Source organism: Cololabis saira, chromosome 4 (assembly GCF_033807715.1).
Source record: "Cololabis saira isolate AMF1-May2022 chromosome 4, fColSai1.1, whole genome shotgun sequence".
Classification (NCBI taxonomy): domain Eukaryota; kingdom Metazoa; phylum Chordata; class Actinopteri; order Beloniformes; family Belonidae; genus Cololabis; species Cololabis saira.
Genome location: NC_084590.1, coordinates 1,587,041 through 1,612,590, shown reverse-complemented (window position 1 = coordinate 1,612,590; position 25,550 = coordinate 1,587,041). Strand labels below are relative to the sequence as shown.

At 43.3% G+C, this 25,550-nt stretch overlaps 1 protein-coding gene across 1 annotated transcript in view; it reads left to right on the top strand.

Annotated features, from left to right (window-relative positions):
* Positions 1-25,550, top strand: part of zgc:153039 (uncharacterized protein LOC767698 homolog) — a 155,004-nt gene that overhangs the window by 10,303 nt on the left and 119,151 nt on the right. The window contains exons 2-6 of the mRNA XM_061718648.1: positions 1,662-1,796; positions 3,393-3,530; positions 5,336-5,662; positions 24,721-24,828; positions 24,901-25,012. Coding sequence (XP_061574632.1) covers positions 1,662-1,796; positions 3,393-3,530; positions 5,336-5,662; positions 24,721-24,828; positions 24,901-25,012 — 820 coding nt within the window. The remainder of the gene's footprint in view (positions 1-1,661; positions 1,797-3,392; positions 3,531-5,335; positions 5,663-24,720; positions 24,829-24,900; positions 25,013-25,550) is intronic.

Genomic DNA, 25,550 nt, shown 5'->3' with positions numbered 1-25,550 from the left:
CAGAATGAAAGCAGAGAGCAGAGAGAGAGAAACATCTGCAGAGTTAAAGCAGAGAGCAGAGCAGAGAGAAACATCTGCAGAGTTAAAGGGGAAGCAGAGCAGAGAGAAACATCTGCAGAGTTAAAGGGGAAGCAGAGCAGAGAGAAACATCTGCAGAGTTAAAGCAGAGAGCAGAGCAGAGAGAAACATCTGCAGAATGAAAGCAGAGAGCAGAGAGAGAGAAACATCTGCAGAGTTAAAGCAGAGAGCAGAGCAGAGAGAAACATCTGCAGAGTTAAAGGGGAAGCAGAGCAGAGAGAAACATCTGCAGAGTTAAAGCAGAGAGCAGAGCAGAGAGAAACATCTGCAGAGTTAAAGCAGAGAGCAGAGCAGAGAGAAACATCTGCAGAGTTAAAGGGGAAGCAGAGCAGAGAGAAACATCTGCAGAGTTAAAGCAGAGAGCAGAGCAGAGAGAAACATCTGCAGAGTTAAAGCAGAGAGCAGAGCAGAGAGAAACATCTGCAGAATGAAAGGGGAAGCAGCGCCTGTTGATTCAGAACTTGTTGTCAGACTTTAACATGTCAGGCTGCACAGGAAATACCCGCCTTTTAAATGTGGAAATTAAACTACAACTGTACATTTCCCAGCCGTCATGACAGGCTTTTATCTGTACATAGACATATCTTCACTTTCACGGTGGCTGGAATGCTGTGGAACCAAGACATGTGAGACATATTTAGCTGCAAGAAGACAAATTAATGTTTGTTCTACAAACATTGGTGATTTGAATTGAGACCGTGTGAAAATCTGACTCTAATGAAAGTTTAAATATCCATTTCCTCCTTCCCTCTGTGTGTGGGCACCTCACAGGACTTCTCTTTTTCTTTTAATAAAACCTCTTTCCTGTAGCATTGGTGCTACTTCTCAGGCTAAGGTTCTCCATGAACCCAGCTGACCCGTATTGTGGGGCTTGAGGCACAAAGTTTTCTAGGGGGAGCTGCTAAAGCCATTTTGCCACGCTCATTAATGCAAACCATGAAATATCAAATTTCTCACCAGGCCTGGCTTGCGTGCAGAATTTGGTGACTTGTTGGGAACTATCAAATATGGACCAATCAGATGAAGGGGGGGGCGCGCTTTTTGGCGTTTAGCGTTGCCACAGTAACGCTTTTGAAAGGGAAAAGTAATGCGCGTAGTCGCAGGATGGAGACACACATTTTGACGATAACACACCTGGGTGCACGTTACGGTTCGGGCTCTGAAGCGGCTGAAGAAATGGCATAAATTTCACCAAAATGACACGATTAATTAAAAAATTGGCGCCTTCCTGTTGGGTTTCGGCCATGGCGCCAAGAGACTTTTCTTAAAGTTCCGACATGATACAGGTTTGTAGCGATTTTCGTGCATGTACGTCAAACCATATTGTGGGGCTTGAGTCACAAAGTTTTCTAGGGGGCGCTGTTGAGCCATTAGGACATTAATGCAACCCATTAAATATCAAATTTTTCGCCAGGCCTGGCTTGGTGCAAAATTTGGTGACTTTTGGGGAACGTTTAGGGGGGGCGAAAAGGCCCTCCTTTCGTCAGAACAATAATAAAAATAATTCCTACGGATACAATATGGCCTTCGCACTGTCAGTGGTGGGTATTTTATCAGCTTGTGTTTGTATTTTGTCTCACCAGGTTTCGTCGTGGGACATTCTGGATTATACCAAGCTATCGCCATGTTCCTAGTGGCCTACTTCATCATCTGTATGACTGTGCTGTCGGTCTGCGCCATCTCCACCAACGGAGCCCTGGACGCTGGAGGAGCTTACTGTATCCTCTATACACACACACACACACACACACACACACGCAACATCATATGACAGTCCCCATGTGACAGTCATCATAGCATCACTTACATCGTCAGTGGTTAAGGTATCAGGAGAAGACGAGCTGGTAGAACTCATGTTGCATTAAACACAAAACTGTGTTCTTTTTTGTGTCAGTTAAGTTTTGTCTTTGACACTGAACGCTGCTTCAATTTTATTGATATAGCGTTTATTACAACAGAAGTTGTCTCTAGGTGCTTTCCAGAGACCAGAACATAAACCCCTGAGCAATTATTACATAAACGATGGGAGGTGAAAACTCCCCTAGTGGGAGAAAAGCCTTAAGCCAAACAGTGGCAATGAGCAGACCGGTGGAAGACGATGGTAAAACATGTTTTAACTACTTGATATCTGCATTTCCATCTCCAATCACCTTTGTGATGACAACAGAAACATAAGCTACAGGACTGTCTCAGAAAATTAGAATATTGTGATAAAGTTCTTTATTTTCTGTAATGCAATTTAAAAAAAAAAAATAATGTCATACATTCTGGATTCATTACAAATCAACTGAAATATTGCAAGCCTTTTATTATTTTAATATTGCTGATTATGGTTTACAGTTTAAGATTCCCAGAATATTCAAATTTTTTGGGATAGGATATTTGAGTTTTCTTAAGCTGTAAGCCATTCATTCATTCATTCATAGCAATATTAAAATAATAAAAGGCTTGCAATATTTCAGTTGCCCTCCCTCGCCCTCCCACGCCCTCCCTCTCCCTCCCACTAGCCGGCCTCGTCTCAGGCCCCGTTTACACTTAGCAAAAACTGTGCTGTTTTCATGTGTTTTGTCCGTTCGTTTACACGAAAACGAAGCTCAAAGTCTCCAAAAACCATCATTTCTGAAAACTCCGGCCAAAGTAGAGATTTGCAAAAACTCCGTCTTCACGTTTGCTTGTAAACGGAGAGAAACGGACATTTAGGCTTCAGAACGTCACATTATGGGACAGAAACGTCACCAGCGTCATGTGTGCAACCTGTTTTACTTGTTTTATATTCTAACGTCACACTTAAAAGTAACTCCACTTCTCTGTCACTCCAAACCAAAGACTCTCGTTCATCTTGGAAGTAACTGGAAGTTACTCGTGTCATTTGTTGATGTTTTTTTTCCAGGATTCTGATTGGCTAGCATGACTTTATCTTCTCGTTACACTGCCCCCTGTAGGTTTGGCTGCTCATTGCACCTTAACAGCTATTTATGCAGGTTCTTGTAAATGATGGTATCCGGGGGGGTACGAGTCGCAGGCCGGCACGTGCAGTGAAAGATGAAGGGGGGGAAGCTGGGAAATGCAGAAAGAACGAACTTTGCAGCTTTTCATAAAAAAATACTGGGGGTAGCAGATATTGCAGCTCTATTTATGCCAAACTAAGATAACACAAACACAGTAACACGTCAGACTTTTCCTTTATTCTTTCTCCAACTTGCTTTGTATACAAAAAAAATCTTAGAAATGAGCCTACAGTATTGAATGAAAATCCAGACGGAAGTGAAGTGCATCCAAAAATCCAAAGTTATCCCACCTCAACCAGCACGCAGACATGATCAGCCGAGCACTGGGTCCAGAGTTCGGCGGCAGCATCGGCCTCATGTTTTTCCTGGCTAATGTGTGTGGCAGCGCCCTCTTTGTTCTCGGTCTGGTTGAAGCCATTGTGGCCACCTTTGGAGTGCCAGAAGGTAACCTTTATTCATATATTCTGTATATGTTGAACATAAGATGAATAATGCTTCTTTGGAAGCTTTGTTTTTTGTGATTTAAGCTGGGCATACACTGTGGGATATGTTAAATGGTTTGATTCAGCCCCATCTCAAACTGCACGACTAGATCGCTGAGTTCAAAAGTTCACAGCGCACGATTTATGTTCTCACACTGTACGACCCGATAGTCTGATGCTCCGTCTGCTCACACTATACGTTCATAATCCTCACGTCGGACTTCTGTGTACTGGAACTCCAGGCTGGTTTTGGGGCAGGGGTGAGCTGTGTCCACCCAGACGTGCGTCCTGCCCACCCGATCAAAGTTATGGGGATCCTTTTATTTTTTTATAATTTAAATTTTTTATATATACAAAATATCCGTACCGTTTCTGATTGGGTGGGCACTGCGCATCATTTTTAGACGCAACAATAAACGCATCCCGCAAAAGTTGTCTCGGCGGAGGGACCCGACGTCCTAGCAAAATTAGACAACAGAGAAGTTCAGAACAGCACAGAGAGACACACTGAAAGCTGATTTATGGTTCCCCGTTACACCAACGCAGAGCCTACGGCATAGGGTACGCGGCGACCCGCACCGTACGGTGCGTTGGTGTAACGCGGAACCATAAATCAACCTTTAGCAATTTGTGCCATTCTGTGTGGCGATAAATGAAAAAAGATTAGACAACGTCGTGATTGGACAAGGAATTGTCTGGGCAGATGTGGGAAATGCAGTCTTTTTTCTGCTATTAAAACATAATTTGTAATGTGAATTTGCAACACTTTAAACTACAAATAATATTTTTTGACGTGACATCAGAGATTGCGCCTGCTCTCTGTGAAAGGATGAGTCCAATCGGGTCGTAGCTGGTTCTACTGTGATTCCTTCACGAGGAGCGACCAGGATTTCAAACACGTTTGATTTTCTTGCAACCTCACGATTTGTGATCGGGAGCTCGTTGTGAGGTGTTAATCTCTCGTTGTGAGGTGTTACCCTCTCGTCGTGAGGTGTTAATCTCTCGTCGTGAGGTGTTAATCTCTCGTCTTGAGGTGTTAATCTCTCGTCGTGAGGTGTTAATATCTTGTCGTGAGGTGTTAATCTCTCGTCGTGAGGTGTTAATCTCTCGTCGTGAGGTGTTACTCTCTCGTCGTGAGGTGTTACTCTCTCGTCGTGAGGTGTTACTCTCTCGTCGTGAGGTGTTAATCTCTCGTCGTGAGGTGTTACCCTCTCGTCGTGAGGTGTTACCCTCTCGTCGTGAGGTGTTACCCTCTCGTCGTGAGGCGTTACTCTCTCGTCGTGAGGCGTTACTCTCTCGTCGTGAGGCGTTACCCTCTCGTCGTGAGGCGTTACCCTCTCGTCGTGAGGCGTTACCCTCTCGTCGTGAGGCGTTACCCTCTCGTCGTGAGGCGTTACCCTCTCGTCGTGAGGTGTTACCCTCTCGTCGTGAGGCGTTACTCTCTCGTCGTGAGGCGTTACCCTCTCGTCGTGAGGCGTTACCCTCTCGTCGTGAGGCGTTACCCTCTCGTCGTGAGGCGTTACTCTCTCGTCGTGAGGCGTTACCCTCTCGTCGTGAGGCGTTACCCTCTCGTTTACTGCACGAGGCACGACCAACGATTGGGTCGAAATCCGGCCCGATCCAAAAAATAGTCGCACGACTAGAAAATCGTTTCAAAACGAGCCGACAATCGCAAAGTGTCTGCCCGGCTTAATAGTCTTGAACAAATCTGCCAAAAATGACAAAAATTCCATGTGAAAATGCTTCTCCTGTTGTGTATTTCCCTAGACGGCTCTCTGAGTGCGTCTTCCTACCAGGTCCTGCCGTCGGGGTACTGGTGGTCTCTGCTCTACGGCACATGCGTGGCCCTCCTGTGCCTGCTGGTCTGCCTGGTGGGAGCTCACATATACGCCAAGGCCACATTCCTCATCTTCCTGGTGGTCATGTTTGTCCTGGCCACCATCTTCATCAGCTTCTTCGCGGTACAACCTCGAACCATCGTCCTGCCCCGGTCCAACTCCTTCAACCCGTCCCCCAACGGCACGGGCCCGGGGTTTCCCACCACGGCCAACTTCACCGGCTTCAAGCTGGATACGCTGCTCGGAAACCTTTGGGGTAAGTAAGGCGCAGGATTTGAGAAGCTGTTTTGACTTGAACCTATTTGCAGAAATGCTCATCATGAGGTTTATTTTGAAGCTCTCACCGAACAGTCGACGGAGCTGTTGACATCCCATCATATTTCATAGACTGTAATCATATTGATAAGACTGTATCAAGAGTACACCAAGTGTGTTTACAGGGGAAGTTACATGGGAAATTAAAGAGGAAAATTCCTCTTTAATTCAGAATTAAACTTAAATCCGATTTTAAAATGAGTAAAAGTTATCATGTAAACACCTAATTCCGAATGAAAATGGCCATTCCAAATTAAACTTACTTCCGAAATTGCCGAAAAGTGGCTGGTTTATTCTGATTTTAAATCTGAATAGAATAATTCCAGATCATGTTTACACTCATTCCTCTTTAAATTAATTCTGGTCTTTCTTTCTGCTCGTTCCCTCGCCCGTCTGTCTCCATGATCTTATATTCCACTGGGCTGGTTTTCCTAACAAAGTTTAAAGATGCAGCAGCAGTAAACGCTGGTCAAGAGCAGAGACCATTTATTTAATACATAGAAATAATTAAAAGAACACATGGAAACAGGAAACATCAAAATTGTGAGCTTTTCAAAGTTGTAGAGGCTAAGTTAGTTTTTCTTCCGGTAGTTTAACTTCCGGTCCCCCCCCTATCCAATCAGAACCTTCCCAACCCCCAGACCTGGAGAGGGATTGGAGAAAGACCAGCAAACGTGTTTTCCATGTAAACCTCAATTCAGAATTACTATTTCCATGTAAACTCCAAGGAAAATAGTTTAATTCAGAATTATTTAATTCGGAATAATTAATTCACTTTACTTAAAGAAAAGATGAAGGAAATAAGTGTCAAAATGACTTAATTTTCCTGAAATCAAATTAACTGTAATTTCACAGTGATATCTTTTTATTTATTTTATTTCATTTATTTATTTAAAAGGGACAACGCACATTAATTGACATGAGCACTTGAGTCCATCATGTAAATGTGCCAGATTTAGCCATACAGGCTAATTTACATCTGCAGCCCCTGGCAGGTTGATGGTATATATAAAAACATTAAAGGAGAACACACTAAAACACCAGAGTACAAACAATTAGTAAAACCATGACATAACTCAGAATAATGACAAACATAAATGAAGAACAAGAGCACACAAACACAAAAGCACATAAGCACTGACGGGTAGTAAAAACAATAACCTGATTATACCAGATCATGACAGCATGTTTGATTATCTAGTAACCACTGCGTTGTGTTTTTAGAGAAGGAATAAAGAGATGTGATGTTCCTTATATCTATGGGTGTAGAGTTCCAGGTACGAGCTGCTCCATAGGAACGGGACGGGGGGAGCCAAAGGCTCTTTTTCTATGTGCAGTTTTACAATCTCCTCTGTTGCAGCTCTGCTAGAGGAGTTTGGGTTTTGGTTAATAAACTCATTGAGTGGAGGGGGCGCCAGACCATGAAGGATTTTAAATACAATAAAATATCTGCAAACTTATTCATATTTCCCCAGTTTAAAAAAACATATTTACCGTATTGACCCGAATATAAGACGACCCCCCTCTTTTCAAGACTTATCTTCAGAAAAAGACTCTTTCATAACCAAATATTGTTTTTTTTTAAAGAAACCATTTTTTATTGAAATTATTAGAAAATCATTGAAAGAAGAAGAAGAATTGACTCTTTCTTTTTTTGGCTATAAATACAACCATGTTTTCAAAACCTTTAAAACAAGTTATACTGTATGTTAAATGCAATTCCTAAGTGTGAACAAACAACTCACTTAGCATTTTAGAATGTAAAAACTGCTAATTCATCATTCATTAACTATCACAGTGAGGTCAACTTTTCAAGCAGCTTAATAGAAAACACAATATTGCAATAAAACAGATGTGCAAGTAAACAATACTAAATTGAACAGTATTAAAATAAAGACCACTACAATAAAAACAGATTTAATGTAGAATGGTATTGCAACAGTCCAAGTAGAATGCAAACTGTCCCAACTTGGCTCATGCGATATCAGTGTACATGATGTCCCTCCCGGTGCCACTGTCATGCTGCGGTCCCACTGTCTCCTCCCACAGAACCTCATCCTCGCTGCCGTCCAATGCATTGGATATGCAGCATTTTTTAAATCCCCTGATGATGCTCTCAGGTGAAACTGCATCCCATGCCTGGAGGATCCATTCGCAAAGCCGACGTACAGCGGGCTTTTTAATTTTTCCAGACGGTGTGAGTGCGTGATCACTGGACAGGAGCCACTCTGTGTAGATTATCCTTAAATGGCTGGTTAACCACCACATCCAACACCTGTAGTTGGCTTGTCATCCCCCCTGGTGTGATGACTAGGTCGCCGTTCATCTTCCTCACCTGAGTTTTGACAGAATCAGTCGGGTGTCCGCGTAAGGCATCCAAGACCAGCATGTTTCTCTTTTTTCTGAGAGCCCCGCGCCGTGCTCCCCACACCACTTTCAACCAGTCCACCACAAGTTCAGTGTCCATCCAGCCCTTTTCCTGGGCACGCACGACAATGCCAGCAGGCATCGCCTCTTTCGGCACAGTTTTGCGTTTTAAAATCACATACGGGGGCAGCTTTGTCCCGTCTGCCAGCCACGCCAGCATGACAGTGACGCGACTTTTCATTTCCTGTTGTCTTCACAATAATAGACTTCTCACCTTTTTTGTGCACGATCACAGGTGTGGGCATGTCAAAACACGGGGGTTTGGTCGGCATTGCCAATCTGATCCAGGGGGTAGGAGTGTTTTTTCCTTAGACCAATCACATAGCGCTGAAAAGACAGCAGCTTCTCACCAAAGTCTGAGGGCAGGTGCTGGGCAAGGCTGGTTCTGCGCCGTAATGCCAGGCCGTTACAGCGCATCATCCTTCTACACCAGCCCATGCTGGCTTTAAACTCTGTGGTGGGAATGTTTAACTGTTTGGCAATTTCCAAGGCCTTCATCTGGATCAGGGCTCGGCAACTCGTGGCTCTAGAGCCGCATGCGGCTCTTTAGCGCGGCCCTAGTGGCTCCTGGAGCTTTTTCAAAAATGTTTGACGTTTTTTCCTTTTTTTTCTTTTTTTTCCTCTTTATTTTCTCTTTTTTTCTGTTTTTCCTTTTTTTTTTCTTTTTTTTCCATTTTTTTTCCATTGTCCTTTCCTTTTTAATCTCGACATTTCGACTTTTTTCTTGACGTTTCGACTTTTTTCTTGAAATTGTACTTCAACATTAATCTCGACATTTCGACTATTTCCTCGACATTTCGACTTTTTTCTCGACATTTCGCCTTTCGCCATTTGCCTTCATTCTAAAGCTTATACAAGACTTCATTTTTTGCGGCTCCAGACATATTTGTTTTTTGTGTTTTTGGTCCAATACGGTTCTAAAACATTTTGGGTTGCAGACCGCTGATCTGTATGATGGCTCTGGTAATGGGCATGCCTTCGTTATGTTTTTCAATAACAAACTCACACACTCTTTGTCAATCTCGTGGAAGCGGCCGCTTTGAGGACCACGATAAGCTTTTCTCTGGCTGTTAGCATTTTTCAGACGGTCTTTTATGGCGCGCCATCTTCGGACGTTACACTCCGTTAGCCCATATTTCTTGGCTGCCTGACAGTTGTTTAACGTCTCTGCTGCATTGACTACCATTATCTTAAAATTAGCATCATAACTCCGACTCAGCTGTGACGACATCCACTGCCAATCCAGGAAACAAGAACACACGGAGGCCTCACGTCAATCACTGGAAATCTGCAACAAAAACCACAAACAAAACACAACCGACAAAACCGACACGGAGCCGACCAAAACACGAGCAGTAATCGACCCAAATCAAAGTCTGAGCTAAGCTACCGCTAACTATCCCCAAAAACAACAGAGCTGTTGTTTTTGACATTATTTTTAACGAAAAAAAACCACCGTCCTATATTCGGGTCATTACGGTAGTTAAAATATTACAATGATGATATAAATTAGACTTTTTAAAGCCTGCTTCTAGAGTTTTTCCACTGATTGTAATGCGTTCCTACCTGTCTGGACCAGCTGGTAAGACAGTAGTTCATGGCGTTGATGTTTAACTTTGCAGCCTCAGTTGTTAGATTATTCCTCATGTGTTTAAAATTTGTCGGATTAAATTTAATTCTATTCACAACTTTTTTAAAGGAGCTTGAGGCTGGATTTATGAAAAAAAATTGTATATGTTTTAATTTTTCTAGTAATAATGTCAGATGAAGCGTTCCAAACCAAAAAGAGTGAGTCCTCTAGTATATCTGTCCGTTGCCTTGAACAGGCTGTGTGCTGCAAAATGTGCTGCAAGGCTGGGGCCGCTTTCCCCGCGCTGTCCTGTGGATGTGACGTCACATGATGCTGCATGCACGTTCTCCCCGTTCTCCCATGCCGGCTTACGCTCAGCGTAAATCTGTTACCGTAGGTGGACAAACTTCAGGTTGGTCATTAATATACAGACTAAATAACAAAGGACCCAGAGTTGAACCCTGAGGTACACCAATATTATTATCAACCATTTGTGAAGTTTTGTCAATGTGAACACTTTGCTTTCTATCTGTTAAATATGATTTTATCCGTTTAATTACATCTGGTGGAAAAATTAAACTTTGACAACTTGGTAATTAAAACCTCATGATCGACTATGTCAAAGGCTTTCTTTAAATCAAGGAAGACGGCGCCCACTACACCTCCCTAGTCCAATTTAGCTTTAATATTTTCCAGAAGAAAACAATTAGCAGTTTCTGTAGAATGATGTCTTCCAAATCCAAATTGCATAGGATGCAGTGAGAAGGAAGTAGCATTCAAATATGATGTTATCTGGTCAGAAATCAATTTTTCTGCAATTTTGGATACTGCCGGAAGAATACAAATAGGTCTGTAATTACTAATAGCCATATGATCACCTGATTTAAAGACTGCTGTTATGTATTATTAGAAAAAAGTTTAAAACGGCAATAATTACACCAGAGTATCTGGCAGCAAGATTTTTATTCCCATATTTTTAATTGAGCCGTGAATCCTGTTGTGTAAAACTGTTCCTCACTTTTTTTTTTTATATTTCTGCGTCTCTTGTTTATTTCCTTCATGTTTCCAAATGATAGGGGACCGGCTTGGAGTCACAAGTATCACATTTTACGCAGTCCTTTCTGAGCCCAGCTGACGTCAGCAGGAGCAGCATTAAACGCTGCTGCGCGTGATCTCTCAGCAGCTTCCTGTACATTAATCTGGGGAACGAGAGCACAAGCTTTCCCTACGCTGGAGAGGGCGACTTTTGATTAATCTTTTAATCAGATCTCGTGCATGTTCCCTGGAGTTGAATGTCCATGATAAACGGAGCAAGTGCCCCACTACCTCAGCTGGGATTTAGAGTTGAGCACATGATTACTGAACTCTCTGCTGTTAATAAGACATGAATAAGTGAAAGTTGTCTAATACCAAAAAACAAAGGTTTTGCATAATTGTCAAAGAATGCTGTAAATACATAGTTTAACCCGTCGAGTTAAACTATGTTTAACCCGTCGAGTTAAACTAACTCCACCAGATTGAGTGCATTTACATGGGAAGTTTAATTCCTCTTTAATTCAGAATTAAAATTAAATCAGATTTAAAATGAGTAAAAATGACCATGTAAACACCTAATTCTGAATGAAAATGGCCATTCTGAATTAAACTTAATTCCGAAGTAAGTGGCTGGTTTATTCCGATTTTAAATCCGAATAGAATAATTCCACGATCATGTTTACACTGGGTGCGTCCGAAATGCCATACTAAAAAGTATATACTAAAAAGTATACTTAAGTTCGGCTGACTTTTGAGTAAATATCAGTAGTGTGCATTAATTACGTACTATTGAGAGCGCACACGGCACTTCCTGCCATGGGGGAGGGGGGGTGTTACCATGGTAACCTGTCACAGCAGCAGTAGCAGCACCGCTCCTCTCTTTCCCGTTTATTCTGGCCCACAAAAGATGACATTATATAATATTATTATATACGAATGAATGAATGAAAATATGAATGAAAATATATTTATTTCGGTATTATAATATTAATATTATATAATAATATTATTATACTTAATATTATACTTATGACATATACGTATCACTTAGCAACCAAACACCGCTGCATTGCATTGTGGGAAGTTTCTGCTCGGCTAGTGTCCATCAATCCACACTAATACATTTCTCCAGAATGAGTATGGATAGTACATACTATTGAGTACGTACTAATGTTTCGGACGCACTAAAAAATCTTGCACACTCATTTTGCTACTCATTAGGGTGGAAGTATGGGACTTCGGACGCAGCGACTCATTCCTCTTTAAATTAATTCCGGTCTTTCTTTCTGCTCGTTCCCTCGCCCGTCTGTCTCCATGACACTTATATTCCGCGCTGGGCTGGTTTTCCAAACAAAGTTTCAAGATGCAGCAGCAGTAAACGCTGGTCAAGAGCAGAGACCATTTATTTAAAGGGGACCTATTATGAAAAACAAGTTTTTTCTTGTTTTAACATATATAAAGTGGTCTCCCCTCACCCTGCCAGCACAGGGGAGACAAAATACCATGAAATTCTGCAAGGTCTCTGACCCCCGCCTTACAGACTCCCCCAGTGTCACGTGACCTTTTTTTTGAGCCATTCTGAATCTGCGCCTATGGTGACGTCACCATAGGCGCTCATTTCCATAGGTTCAGCCTCTGCTGCTGAAACCACGCCCACAACCAGCTCTGTACGCAGGCTGGAGCGGTGCTTCCTTCAGCCAGTCGGACCCGGATCGTGGCGCCGCGGATCCGGGTTAAATCATCCAGGTTCCCGGGTGGTTTGGGAGCTGGGTCCTTGGGGGTCCGTCCCAGGTCGGACCAGCTTCACCCTCCGAGATTTTCAGCCAAATCTGTCGGTTTGATCCCCGGTAACGGGCGATGCGCCGCGGATGCGCTCCGGAGCCGATCTGTGCGCTCGCCGTGGGGTTTCAGCGCCCGTGGCGCAGCATCCGCGGCGCAGCATCCGCCGGGCAGATCCGGTTGAAATTGCGCTGGTCGGTCCCCGGGAGTCCCTGCTACCAGTCCAGGCCGGTTCCTGCGGTCCCGGCCGGTCGGAACCGGTCAGATTCCCTGGTTGAAGCCGCGGTGATGCGCGCGGCTCCAGCCTACTTCCTGGTTCCCAAAGCGGGGTTTCCGACTAAATTGTCCAGGTTCCCAGCCGCGTTAGGAGCAGGGATTTCTGGGGTCCGTCCCAGGCTGGACCAGCTTCACCCTCCGAGATTTGCAGCGAAATCTGTTGGTTTGATCACCGGTGACGGGCGATTGGCCCCGGAGGGGCCAGCGTTCAGCATCCGCCGGGCAGATCCGGCTGAAATAGTGCATAAATGTTATTTATATACAACTCATATTTTATTTTTTTAACAATAAAGTTTCCATTTGTGAAAATTCAGTGTTGTGATAATTTACAGGCTCGGGCTGCTCTGGCGGAGCGAGGTTTATGCTCCTCCCCTGCTACACGTCATTCAGGGAGCCAATCAGCACAGAGCCTCATCATCATACCCCCCCCTTCCCTTAGAATGGAGCACAGAAAATGAGGTTAGAAGCGGTAAAACTAGTGACAGGGCCCACAGGCTGGATTTCTGATTTATGTAGAAAAAACAAGCTTTAGATTGTTTTTTAAGACATTCAAGGCCTGTTTAAAATATACATTAAATGCCATAATATGTCCCCTAATAGAAAATAGAAATAATTAAAAGAACAGATGGAAACAGGAAACATCAAAATTGTGAGCTTTTCAAAGTTGTAGCAGCTAAGTTAGTTTTTCTTCCGGTAGTTTAACTTCCGGTCCCCCCCCCTATCCAATCAGAACCTTCCCAACCCCCAGACCTGGAGAGGAATTGGAGAAAGACCATCAAACGTGTTTTCCATGTAAACCTCAATTCAGAATTACTATTTCCATGTAAACTTGCGTGGGTTCTCTCCGGGTACTCCGGCTTCCTCCCACAGTCCAAAAACATGCATGTTAGGTTAATTGGTGATTCTAAATTGCCCGTAGGTGTGAGTGTGAGTGTGCATGGTTTGTGTGTTTATATGTGTCCCTGTGATGGACTGGTGACCTGTCCAGGGTGTAACCCCTGCCTCTCACCTGAAATGAGCTGGGATAGTCTCCAGCAGACCCCGTGACCCTGCAAAGGATAAAGCAGGTATAGATAATGGATGGATGGAAATATTTCCATGTAAACTCGAAGGAAAATAGTTTAATTCGGAATGATTTAATTCAGAATAATTAATTCCGAATTAAAAAAACATCATGTAACCGTGGCCAATGAGTGGTGTGAATACTTAACAGAGAAAGTGGAAACGCACATGTTTAGATTCAAACTGGGTTCCCGGAGCAAAGGGCATGTATTTCAGTTTCAGTCCATTAAGCAGCTTTATTGATAGAATAATTTTTGTTGAATTATTTGTTAATTTACTTAAGCCGGGCATACACTGTGCGATTATCGGCTAGTTTTGAGCCGATTTTCCAGTCGTGCGACTTTTTTTTGATCGGGCCCGATTTTGACCCAATCGTTGGTCGTGCCTCGTGCAGTATACGTGGAGTAACGACGAGAGATTAACACCTCACGACGAGCTCCCGATCACAAATCGTGAGGTCCCAAGAAAATCAAGCATGTTTGAAATCCTGCTCGCTCCTCGTGAAGGAATCACACAGTTGAAGCAGCTACGACCCGATTTACCTCATCCTTTCGCAGAGAGCATGCACAATCTCTGATGTCACGTCAAGAAACTATTATTTGCAGTTTAAGTGTTGCAAATTCACATTACAAATCATGTTTTAATAGCAAAAAAAGACCGCATTTCCACGTACGGGGCGGGTCGCCGCGTACCCTGGGCCGTAGGCTCTGCGTTGGTGTAACGCAGAACCATAAATCAGCCTTTAGTGTGTGCGCTATCTGCTGTTGGGAACAACTCTTTTTTCTCTTCTCATTTTACTGGGACGCCGGGTTCCTCCGCCGAGACACAACTTTTGCGGTATGCGTTCTTTGTTGTGTCAAAAAATGATGCGCAGTGCCCACCCAATCAGAAACGGTACAGATATTTGGGGATTTTTTTAATATATATATAATTATAAAAAAATAAAGGATCCCATAACCTTTGATCGGGTGGGCAGGACGCACGTTTGGGTTGGAACAGCCTACCCGTGCCCCAAAACCGGCCTCGAGTTCCAGTAACAGAGGTCCGACGGGAGGATTATGATCGTATAGTGTGAGCAGACGTGAGGATTATGATCGTATAGTGTGAGCAGACGTGAGGATTATGATCGTATAGTGTGAGCAGACGTGAGGATTATGATCTTATAGTGTGAGCAGACGTGAGGATTATGATCGTATAGTGTGAGCAGACGTGAGGATTATGATCGTATAGTGTGAGCAGACGGAGGATTATGATCGTATAGTGTGAGCAGATGGGAGGATTATGATCGTATAGTGTGAGCAGACGGGAGGATTATGATCGTATAGTGTGAGCAGACGTGAGGATTATGATCGTATAGTGTGAGCAGACGTGAGGATTATGATCTTATAGTGTGAGCAGACGTGAGGATTATGATCGTATAGTGTGAGCAGACGTGAGGATTATGATCGTATAGTGTGAGCAGACGGGAGGATTATGATCGTATAGTGTGAGCAGACGGGTCGCATCCGAGCATCGGCTCGTACAGTGTGAGACCATAAATCGTGGGCTCTGAACTTTTGAACTCCGTGATCTAGTCGTGCAGTTTGAGATGGGGCAGTCTCATACGATTTAAAATATCGCACAGTGTATGCCCGGCTTTAGGGGGAAGTGGAAAAGGTGTTAAAAAGTGAGTTGGTGGAAGTTAAACCGTCAGTCATAGCACCCGCACATGATAATCGTCCCTGCTGTTTTGACAGCTGTGGCTCAGTATCCGTGTTGGAATTATTGTAGATAAGTTATCATGCTCGCTATTGAAGGAATATATGACGGTGCAACTATTGCTTACGCCTCTGACACACACTGATAAAGAGTGTTGTGTTAAGTGATTAAGAGTGCTGCACAAGATGTTTCCTGTTCATCAGCATAGAGCAGAACTCTGCAGAGAAGAGGTAACTTCTTGTTACAACGAACCAAAACAAGAACCATCTCTACCTGTCCACTGACTGCGACCACTCCCCTTCCCCGGCCTTTAGGGGCGCAGTCAGGTATGTAACAAAGTTAGACGGCAAAGGAAGCAGCAGAGAGGAAGCAGCAGAGATGAGTTAGAGTAAGTTTGAGATTGTACAGGGCTGGGCCATATGGACCAAAAGTCATATCTCGATATTTTCTAGCTGAATGGCGATACTCGATATATATCGATATTTTTTCTGTGCCATAATTGGGGTTTCCCCCAAAGCATTATAGCATAGCATCTCTGTTACCATCTCTGTTAGCTTCTCTGTTAGCATCATTTTTTTCTGAGGCAAACCCTTAAAAAAAACAGTCAGTTTTAATACAAAGCCTCGTGCCAAATGTCACACAGGTACCTTTTATTAAAGGAGCTTGAGGCTGGATTTATGAAAAAAAATTGTATACGTTTTAATTTTTCTAGTAATAATGTCAGATGAAGCGTTCCAAACCAAAAAGAATGAGCCCTCTAGTATATCTGTCCGTTGCCTTGAACAGGCTGTGTGCTGCAAAATGTGCTGCAAGGCTGGGGCCGCTTTCCCCGCGCTGTCCTGCGGATGTGACGTCACATGACGCTGCATGTACGTTCTCCCCGTTCTCCCGTGCCGGCTTCGCCGTTGGCTCCAGTACCCCCGACGGCCGTCGTGGCGAAGGGTGGCGCTAGAGAGTCTAATTTCTTAAAAGGAGCCTCATGCTCCTTTAACAGAGGTCTGCACAATATCAAAATGTATAAAACAAATTAAATAAAAATAAACTGCCTGCATATATAGAATAAAAATGCTTTTTGAATAAAATAAAACAAATATCCCTTTCCTGCATAACAATTAAATTTAAATACACTGTGCAATTAATACAATGTAGACAGTAACAGGCAGACTTTTCCACTGAGGTTGACAGTTGGGCAAATAACAAAACATTTGTGCAAATCTCAAATGAAACATGCAAGTCAATTTGTCACAAAATAAGCTATATCAAAATCATAAAAAAAAATATATTTTTTTAAATCGATATAAATGATATTGTCTCGTACCATATCGCGTTTGAAAATATATCGATATATATTAAAATCTCGATATATCGCCCAGCCCTAATACACGTCTCTGTACACCTCTCAGCTGCTCTCCTTGCGCAAGTCAAAAAGATACTTGTACTGTGTCTCTTTTGTGTCCATAAAGTGCGGTGTTACGAATGTTAAGGGTTTGAACCTAACAATCTGCATCATCCCGAGATCCGCCCACCGGCGTGATGATGGACGAGCTCTCTGGTCGTTATGCTACATGAGTCTGTTGTGTGCCGACGACGGCCCTTCTGTGTATCTCCAAGATATCACATCTTTTGTGGACTGGTGTGAGAGTAATCACTTGATCTTAAAGGGAACCCTGGCTATTAAGACATGTAGGTCTTAAAAGATGAATGTTGGTATCAATTATAACAATGTGATATAAAAAACCTTTTTGATATCTTCGTTTTTATAAAATTTGAAAATATAATTTAACTCGTAGGTCGCCATTGTTGTTTACACCGCAATGCACTCTGGGCAGTGACGTCACACGGTGGCACCTGCTGGCCCCGTACACTGTTGTGACTGTTCAACCAGATAATCCAGAGGATAAACATGTCATCTGTTCAGCCATTTCAATTTGAACCCGAGCGCAAGGTCGAGGAGGAGGACAACATTGAAAACCCATCTCAAAATGAGCCAAATGAAGACCAAGAAAGACGGGATGAGGCGAGAGTTGGACAAAATCAATGGTGTCTGTGCAGCAACTGCGTCTCGATGCTACAGAGGAGGAGAGTGTTTGCTGTGAAGAGCTGTGTTTTTGTCAGCAGTTGTTCACGGTAAACTATTGTGTGATAAAATGTATTCCAATATCAATAATTTTGGAGATTATTAGCATCCACCGCTGTCCTAGGCTTTATAAATCATTAGGACAGTGGCGCCGCCAGGATTCAATTTCGTAATAGGCACAGAAACAGTCCGTCCACTGCTCTATACGGCTAATTTCAGGCTCTCACTCGGCCTGAATATTAGACTATCCATTAGGGAGAGGATAGGTTGGTTGGCTATTCAGAGTTCAATAAGTATTTCAAAGATCTTTTTTCCTCAAACAAAACTTTGCAGTGACAAATTGGATAACGTGCGCACGGCGCACTACAGATATGGTGACATTATTATGCGCACCAGAAACACAGATGCAAACAAACATTATGGTGTCAACGCATCAGAAACAGATGAAAACACAGCTAAACATTAAGGTGACGGCGCACCAGAAACAGATGAAAACACAGCTAAACAGGTGACTGCGCACCAGAAACAGATGAAAACACAGCTAAACATTAAGGTGACGGCGCAATAAAAATCCCAGCCAGATGTGGCTCCACCAAAATTATCAGAATAGTCATTAAATTAAATAATGATGTTCTTGCCTATTTGAAGCGGTCTGCGCCTCCCGTTTCGTCAAACTCCCGGGCCAGTCGCCTGTACGCACAGTGCGTACAGGATTCCGGCTGGCGGCGCCGCTGCATTATATACAGTTTAATGCACTGATAAGATGTGAACGACTTTGATCTCCCGTGCATTACAGCACACGGCAACTTTCAGCCATTTTGCCTGAACCGAGACGTCTTATGGGCTCCCTCGTCAGCCTCCACGGCCGGGAGAGTGCTGCTCATCTATGTTTTAGATACCTGTCCCAGTTAAACTAACGCGGCTTATCTTCCCAGAGCCACCGCTCTACGTCATCGCCCCCAGAATGCATTGCGGAGGTAAAACATGGCGCCTCCCGCAGGTCAAAATATGTGATAAACATTGTAGATTTTTAAAGCAATTAGATTATTTTATGTGTTTCTAACAACATATTTTAGTATAAGAGAACAATTGTGGCTAATTAGGGACTACAAGTCTTAATAACCAGGGTTCCTTTTAAATACTCTTAAGACTAAGGAAATTATTTTTGACCCCAAAAAAGTCACTGACCATGTAGCTGTAGCTATTGGGGGGTCGAACCATCGAGCAGGTAAAGTCTTATAAGTACTTGGGAGTCAAAATAGATAACTTGCTGACATGGAACATAGATGTTGATTACTTATGCAGCAAACTAGCACAGAGACTGCACTTTCTTCGCAAGCTTAGACTGACTACCTTTACATGCAGTCAAAATTGGGGTTATTGCTAATATTCCGGTTACTGAAACATTGGGAATATTCTGTTTACATGGTAATTAATCATTTGGGATATCTGGATCAAACCAGCGACGCACGGAGAACATCATGACGCAATTCCCGTCATTTCCACTTCTTCTTCCTGTATCCAAATTCAAAACAAATGCTGCTTTGCGCAACTTTTCTCTCACCTTCTTGTAAATCTTCTATCCCGGTACTTTCTACCGTCTACAAATGCAGAAATGTTCATATCCTTCATTACATTTATGAAGTGATTAGTCTCCTCCTGGTCTTGGTTTCTCCGTGTTTATAAGAACTTCCTGGACTCAAAAGACCAGGGGCCTTATGTACTAAGAGTGCGTACGCCACTTTCAACGCTCACAGTCGGATGTACAAAGAATGACGTGAACGTAGAAAGCTGCGGTCCTTCACTCACAGATTAAGGCTGGTTCACGCACTTTTCAGAGGTTTTGTCCATTGGCGACACTCACTGGTGATGCAGTGAAGTGCAGAATATGAGGGAAACGTAACGTCAACAAGTTCACGACCACGAGAAGGACATGACAGTCCCCACATCACCAGATAAATTACACAAGAGTGGAGCTGCAACAATCTCACAATCAACCACAAGATCTCAACAAACAACTAAAGGAGCTCAACGATGGAACCTGCAAATCCCGATGGAGCTTTGGCTCCGTTAGAGGAACCTGCTGATGCAGGATCAGGAGCGAGTCCTCAGGGACCAGACTGATCTGGTGGTCCAGGATCCAATGAATTAATAAAGTTTTTATTGAATGTTTAGGCAACTTTCAGAGTCTGATATGGAGTCGGCTGCAAGTGCTGCAGGACTCCTGACACTGTTTCCCCGGTGATGGACCGGGATCTAGACCGGTCTCTCTTCCTGCGGATGCAACACTCCGAGTTTAAGCAATCTTGCTCTTTATTTCTCACGTTTGCACCTCGATAATCCCGTTTGCACAAGTTGTCTTTATTTCTGCAGCAGAGGAATCAGATCGTGATGCTTCATGTTTTAAATATAAGTTCATGTTGTTCACATTGTTATACTTATGAGAGAGGTGATCGCGGACATCCACAATGTGTAAGACTCAATAAACGTGTATATTGGTCTTAATCCGTCAGTATATAATACGCGTGACAATAAAACAGAACGAGGAGCCGTTTTTCATCCACCAATTTAAGTTCTGGTGTCGGTTCTTAAATTTCAAACAAGAAAAGCAGGGTGCATTGATGCACTGACGCTGCTCATAAACATTCAAACCACTGCGGTCACGCCATCTCCGCTTCGGAGAGGCGCAGTCGCCCTATCTGCGCTTGGAAATCAATTGCCCGTCTACAGCGCGTTGTACGGTAAAGCGTGTGGACGGCTTCAAAACGGCTAGTATTAATATTTTCATGTCTTGAAATAGATACATATGTCATTTCTTTTTGTAGTTTTATTAAAGTCTAACAACATGATTTAAAAAAAAAAAAGCAAAACCAATCGCCCATTCAGAATCCCATATAGGCAGATTTTAAATATTCATTAAAAAAACAAATCAAATTGTTTTCAGGAAACTGCACCATATTCTTGTTCAGCATGTCCTCAGTCCTCAGGTACCTCTGACATCATTTTCAAGTTCTTTTACTCTAGCATTTTCTAATAATTACATGCTAAATTCATACCCAATATAATACTAATAGTAATTAATTTTTGAAATCGGCCTATATACCTGTGTATTGGGTATGATTTTAGCATGTAATTATTGGAAAATGCTAGAGTAAAAGAACTTGAAAATGATGTCAGAGGTACCTGAGTGAGGACTGAGGACATGCTGAACAAGAATATGGTGCAGTTTCCTGAAAACAATTTGATTTGTTTTTTTAATGAATATTTAAAATCTGCCTATATGGGATTCTGAATGGGCGATTGGTTTTGCTTTTTTTTTTAATCATGTTGTTAGACTTTAGTAAAACTACAAAAACTATTTTAAGACATGAAAATAATAATACTAGCCGTTTTGAAGCCGTCCACACGCTTTACCGTACAACACGCTGTAGACGGGCAATTGATTTCCAAGCGCAGATAGCGCGACTGCCTCTCCGAAGCGGAGATGGCGTGACCGCTGTCACAAACTCGTACGATCATTATAAAACCAACACTCTTCACGGAACGCAAAGAACAGTATTACCCATATGCAGCTGAAATCGGAAGAAATGCCCCCAAATAAATGTATTCCAGCTCAGAGCCGATGTTTTTTTTTTTTAAATATGTTTTGCCTGTTTTTGCACATTTCTTGTTAGGATGAGCGGTTTTTAATGGACAATTATCTTCATTATCATATTCAAACTATTTGAGGGAGGAGACAGGGCGGAGTGTTGTGCTCCCGCATGTGCGCTCAAATCCACGCTGATTGGGATGTACAGAGAAACCTGCGTGGATTTGGGTGTACGCAGGGCTTTGTACATCGGAATTTTTGCGTTCGTGTAAATTCTACGCACGGTTTCACGTTGAAATCCACGCACTCTTAGTACATGAGGCCCCAGGATTCCTTGTGAACAGAGCATGTGCAGAAAACAAATTCATGTTCCGTTTGATGGGGATATTCCGTTTGGCGTTTACATGACCCAATATTCAGGTTTTAAAAGGAGTAACCCAGGGGTCATATTGGGGTTTTTAAAAACCCCAATATGAGCAAATTCGGGTTATTCAAAGGGGTTATTGGTGTTTACATGGACGTGCAAATTTGGGTTATTGCCAATATTGAGGTTTTAAAAGGGTTATTGATGCTGGAAACACAGTCACTAATGCTGTACTGGGCAGTCTAATTAGGTACAGTACGGCAGCGTGGTACGGTGCACTTTCTGTTCAGCTCGAGAACAAAATCAACAGCTTAATCAAAGTGGCAATGAAGATAACTGGGCACAGCAGCGATCCACATCTTCATCTATCTATGAGTAGAGGGCAGTAGTTCTGGCCAGCAGTTCCTTCCAGACCCCTCCCATATCTACGAGCTCCTGCCGTCCAGGAAACGCTTCAGAGCCAGTAAATGGAAGAGCAATCGTTACAAGCTCTCTTTTCTCCCCACCTCCCTGTCCTTACTAAATATGCTGCTAATGAGGAAATAGCTTGTTTTTATTCTTTGTTCTTGCTCTTTTCATACTCTACCAAATAATGAAATGAGGTTCCAGGTTAGATGCTATTTTTGCCTATAGGGGATGTGCAATGTCGTTCACTGCTGCTTGGTTTCTCACTAATTTTACCGTGGTATTGAGTCTGATATCTGTTGCTGTCTGTATGTGTTGATTGTATGTGTTTTTATACGCTGTGCATGTATTTAATGTCCACTAGGGAAATTAGTTTTAGGCATCAAGGTATAACTCAACTCATATTTTAGGAATTAAAACGTGGCTCATCCCTTAAACTGAGAAGTATTTTGTCAGTGCACTCCGTTTGCAATTTTCCGTTCCATTTCTATATATTTCCGATGTGAACATGAAAGCCTTCCAGAAGTTTGCTATGTAGTCACAAGTGACCAGAACCGAGGGGGGGGGGGGGGGTCCCTTAGACCTCCCTGCTGTGAAACTGGACCGTTTACAGATGCATTCTGGGTAGAGCTGGGTATCATCACTGACCTCCCGATACCATTCCCATACACTAGGTCCCAAGTCTGTAACATTTTCCGATACGATTCGATATCAATATTCTAGTTACAATACCAATTTTGGTTTGGCAATGGAAGGCAGCCGTCTCACAGCAAGAAGGTCCTGGGTTCGATTCCCACCGGGGACGCTGTGGGCACTGAAGTGCGTGTTAGTTCCCCCGTGACTTCAGCACCCTGGATGGGGTTGAACCCACACCCTGGGTGGGGTTGGAACCCTCAACCCACACCCTGGGTGGGGTTGGAACCCTCAACCCACACCCTGGGTGGGGTTGGAACCCTCAACCCACACCCTGGGTGGGGTTGGAACCCTCAACCCACACCCTGGGTGGGGTTGGAACCCTCAACCCACACCCTGGGTGGGGTTGGAGAAAGGATCTTTCTGTGTGGAGTTTGCATGTTCTCCCCGTGTTCCATTGGTAGCTAATGTTCTCTACCCTCACAAAAACATGCAGCAGTTGGGGCGCCACACTGCCCCCTCTGGCCAGCCGGGGCAACACATGGGGGGGTTGATCTGGCCGGACGTAGTGCGTGGAAGGATCACGTTATTCCGGCCAGAGAAGCCCCACCCTCTCTGGTGGAAAGAAGCGGCCTGCTCACTCCTCAGGTTAACCCGTTCTTATGCGGAGGCTCGCCCTCGCCCCGTCCAGCCCTCGCCCCGTCCAGCCCTCGCCCCGTCCAGCCCTCGCCCCGTCCAGCCCTCGCCCCGTCCAGCCCATATCCGGTGCACACTCACTCCAAAATGTACAAAACTAGGTCATTTACAAATCTTACAAATCTTGTACAAACCAAAGGTCTATTAGATCCTATCCAGTAAAGTATTTAGTCCAAAATATATTATTATACCAGTAAATATCCACAAACAGCCTCTTCATCTCCACTGTCGTCGGAGAAGCACATGTTATTATTTGTTTACACATCTGTAACTCCTCCGTCCTGCATGTTAGACGGGAGAGCGCGATGCTAAAATGGAGTGTATGCTCTACATTGATTGACAGGTCATCCGGCCAATCAGGAGCTTCCTGTCCCCTCATAGCGAATGAGCGTCTGTGTTGGGGCGGGACGAGCACGTCCGGCTTTTGTCATGTGAAAAAACCTACGCAATTGCAGCATTCGCCCAGAAGATGGTGCAATTGTAGAGCAAATGAAATGCTGAACACAACGATATATATATGTACGTGGTAAATTTAACGGTTCAAAAGTTATGCCCATGGGACATAATTGTTATAATAAAACTTTTTCTAAGACATAGTCTTACAAAAACATGTGTAAAATACTCATTTTTTGTGGTATTGTTATAATTTGAACTTGCACTAGATAAGGCTTCAGGCTGTGTCTCAGTGTGTTTTAAAACCAATAAGTCACAGATTCATCTGCAGATCTGGTTACAAAATAAAAACCTTCTATTTCAGTGTGTTCAAACTGAGATTACTGAATAATAGTAGCAGTTACAGTGATTCTGACAGTTGGGGGAAGAACTTCAGAGTGTTACCTTTCAAAAGAGACCAGAACCATCCATGAACTTCAAACGGTTCAAGAACAACTTTCCATTTACTTTGGGTAAAACTTGGATAGGCGTTTTGGGCGACTTTTACAAGTGCAGGAACAGGTTAAGGAGGAGACCTGAGTTAAGGAGGAGACCTGAGTGTGGGGCCTCCTGGGGTTGGTAGAGGGTTAGGGTAGAGGGTTAGGGTAGAGGGTTAGGGTAGGAGCACTGGGCGATATAATGGGTAAAAAATTGGGATAAAAAAGAAATATATATATATATATATATGTGTGTGTGTGTATATATATATATATATGTATATATATATGTGTATGTATATATATATTGTTTAATATATACTTGGATTTATGTATCGAATATAGATATATCTCCCTTAATTTTGAGACTGGGTTGGTGATACAATAGAAATGCTCTTTGATGAGATTAAATCTGTTGGCAAACAAAGCAAATTAAACTTCCTGTTTATAAAATAAGATGAATTAATGATGTTGATAAAATCCCCAGGAAAGTGACCGGTGTGTCGTATCTGTCTGCAGCCAACTACACAACTGATTACACCACGGGAACCATGATGACCTTCGCCTCTGTGTTTGCTGTGATGTTCAACGGCTGCACGGGCATCATGGCGGGCTCCAACATGTCAGGTAGGTGAGGGACGCTCGCCCAGTCCCATCGTCCGTGAGAGGACGTGAAAATGAACCCGTCTGTTCCGCCAGGCGACCTGAAGAATCCCAGCTACTCCATCCCCCGCGGCACCATCACGGCCGTCATCTTCACCTTCATCATCTACAACCTGCTCAGCGTCCTCGTCGCTTGCTCCTGTGATCGGTATGGAACACATTAATTTCTTTTCCCTGCTTAAATTTTCACATGCGACTTAGTTTTAAGCCTTTCTTACTCATTTTGGTATGTCGACTTTTAGTTTTAAAGCTGTTTACTCCAGATAAAGTGGAGTGACAGGTTTTCAGACTGGGGAACATCCTCATCAGTACCCGTAAACTGTTTAATTAGGGCCCGAGCACTGACAGTGAAGGCCCTGTTGTATCTGCAGGAATCTTTTTTTTTTTTTTTCTTTTGCCGACGAAATGAGGGCCTTTTTCCCCCAAAACGTGCCCCAAAAGTCACCAAATTTTGCACCAAATTTGATATTTAATGGTTTGCATTAATGGGCGTGGCCTAATGGCTCCACAGCGCCCCCTAGAAAACTTTGTGTATCAAGCCCCACAATACGGTTTGACGTACATGCACGAAAACTGGTACACACCTGTATCATGTCACAACTTAAAGAAAAGTCTCTTGGCGTCATGGCCGAAACTGAACAGGAAGTCGGCCATTTTGAATTGTGTCATTTTGGCGAAATTTATGC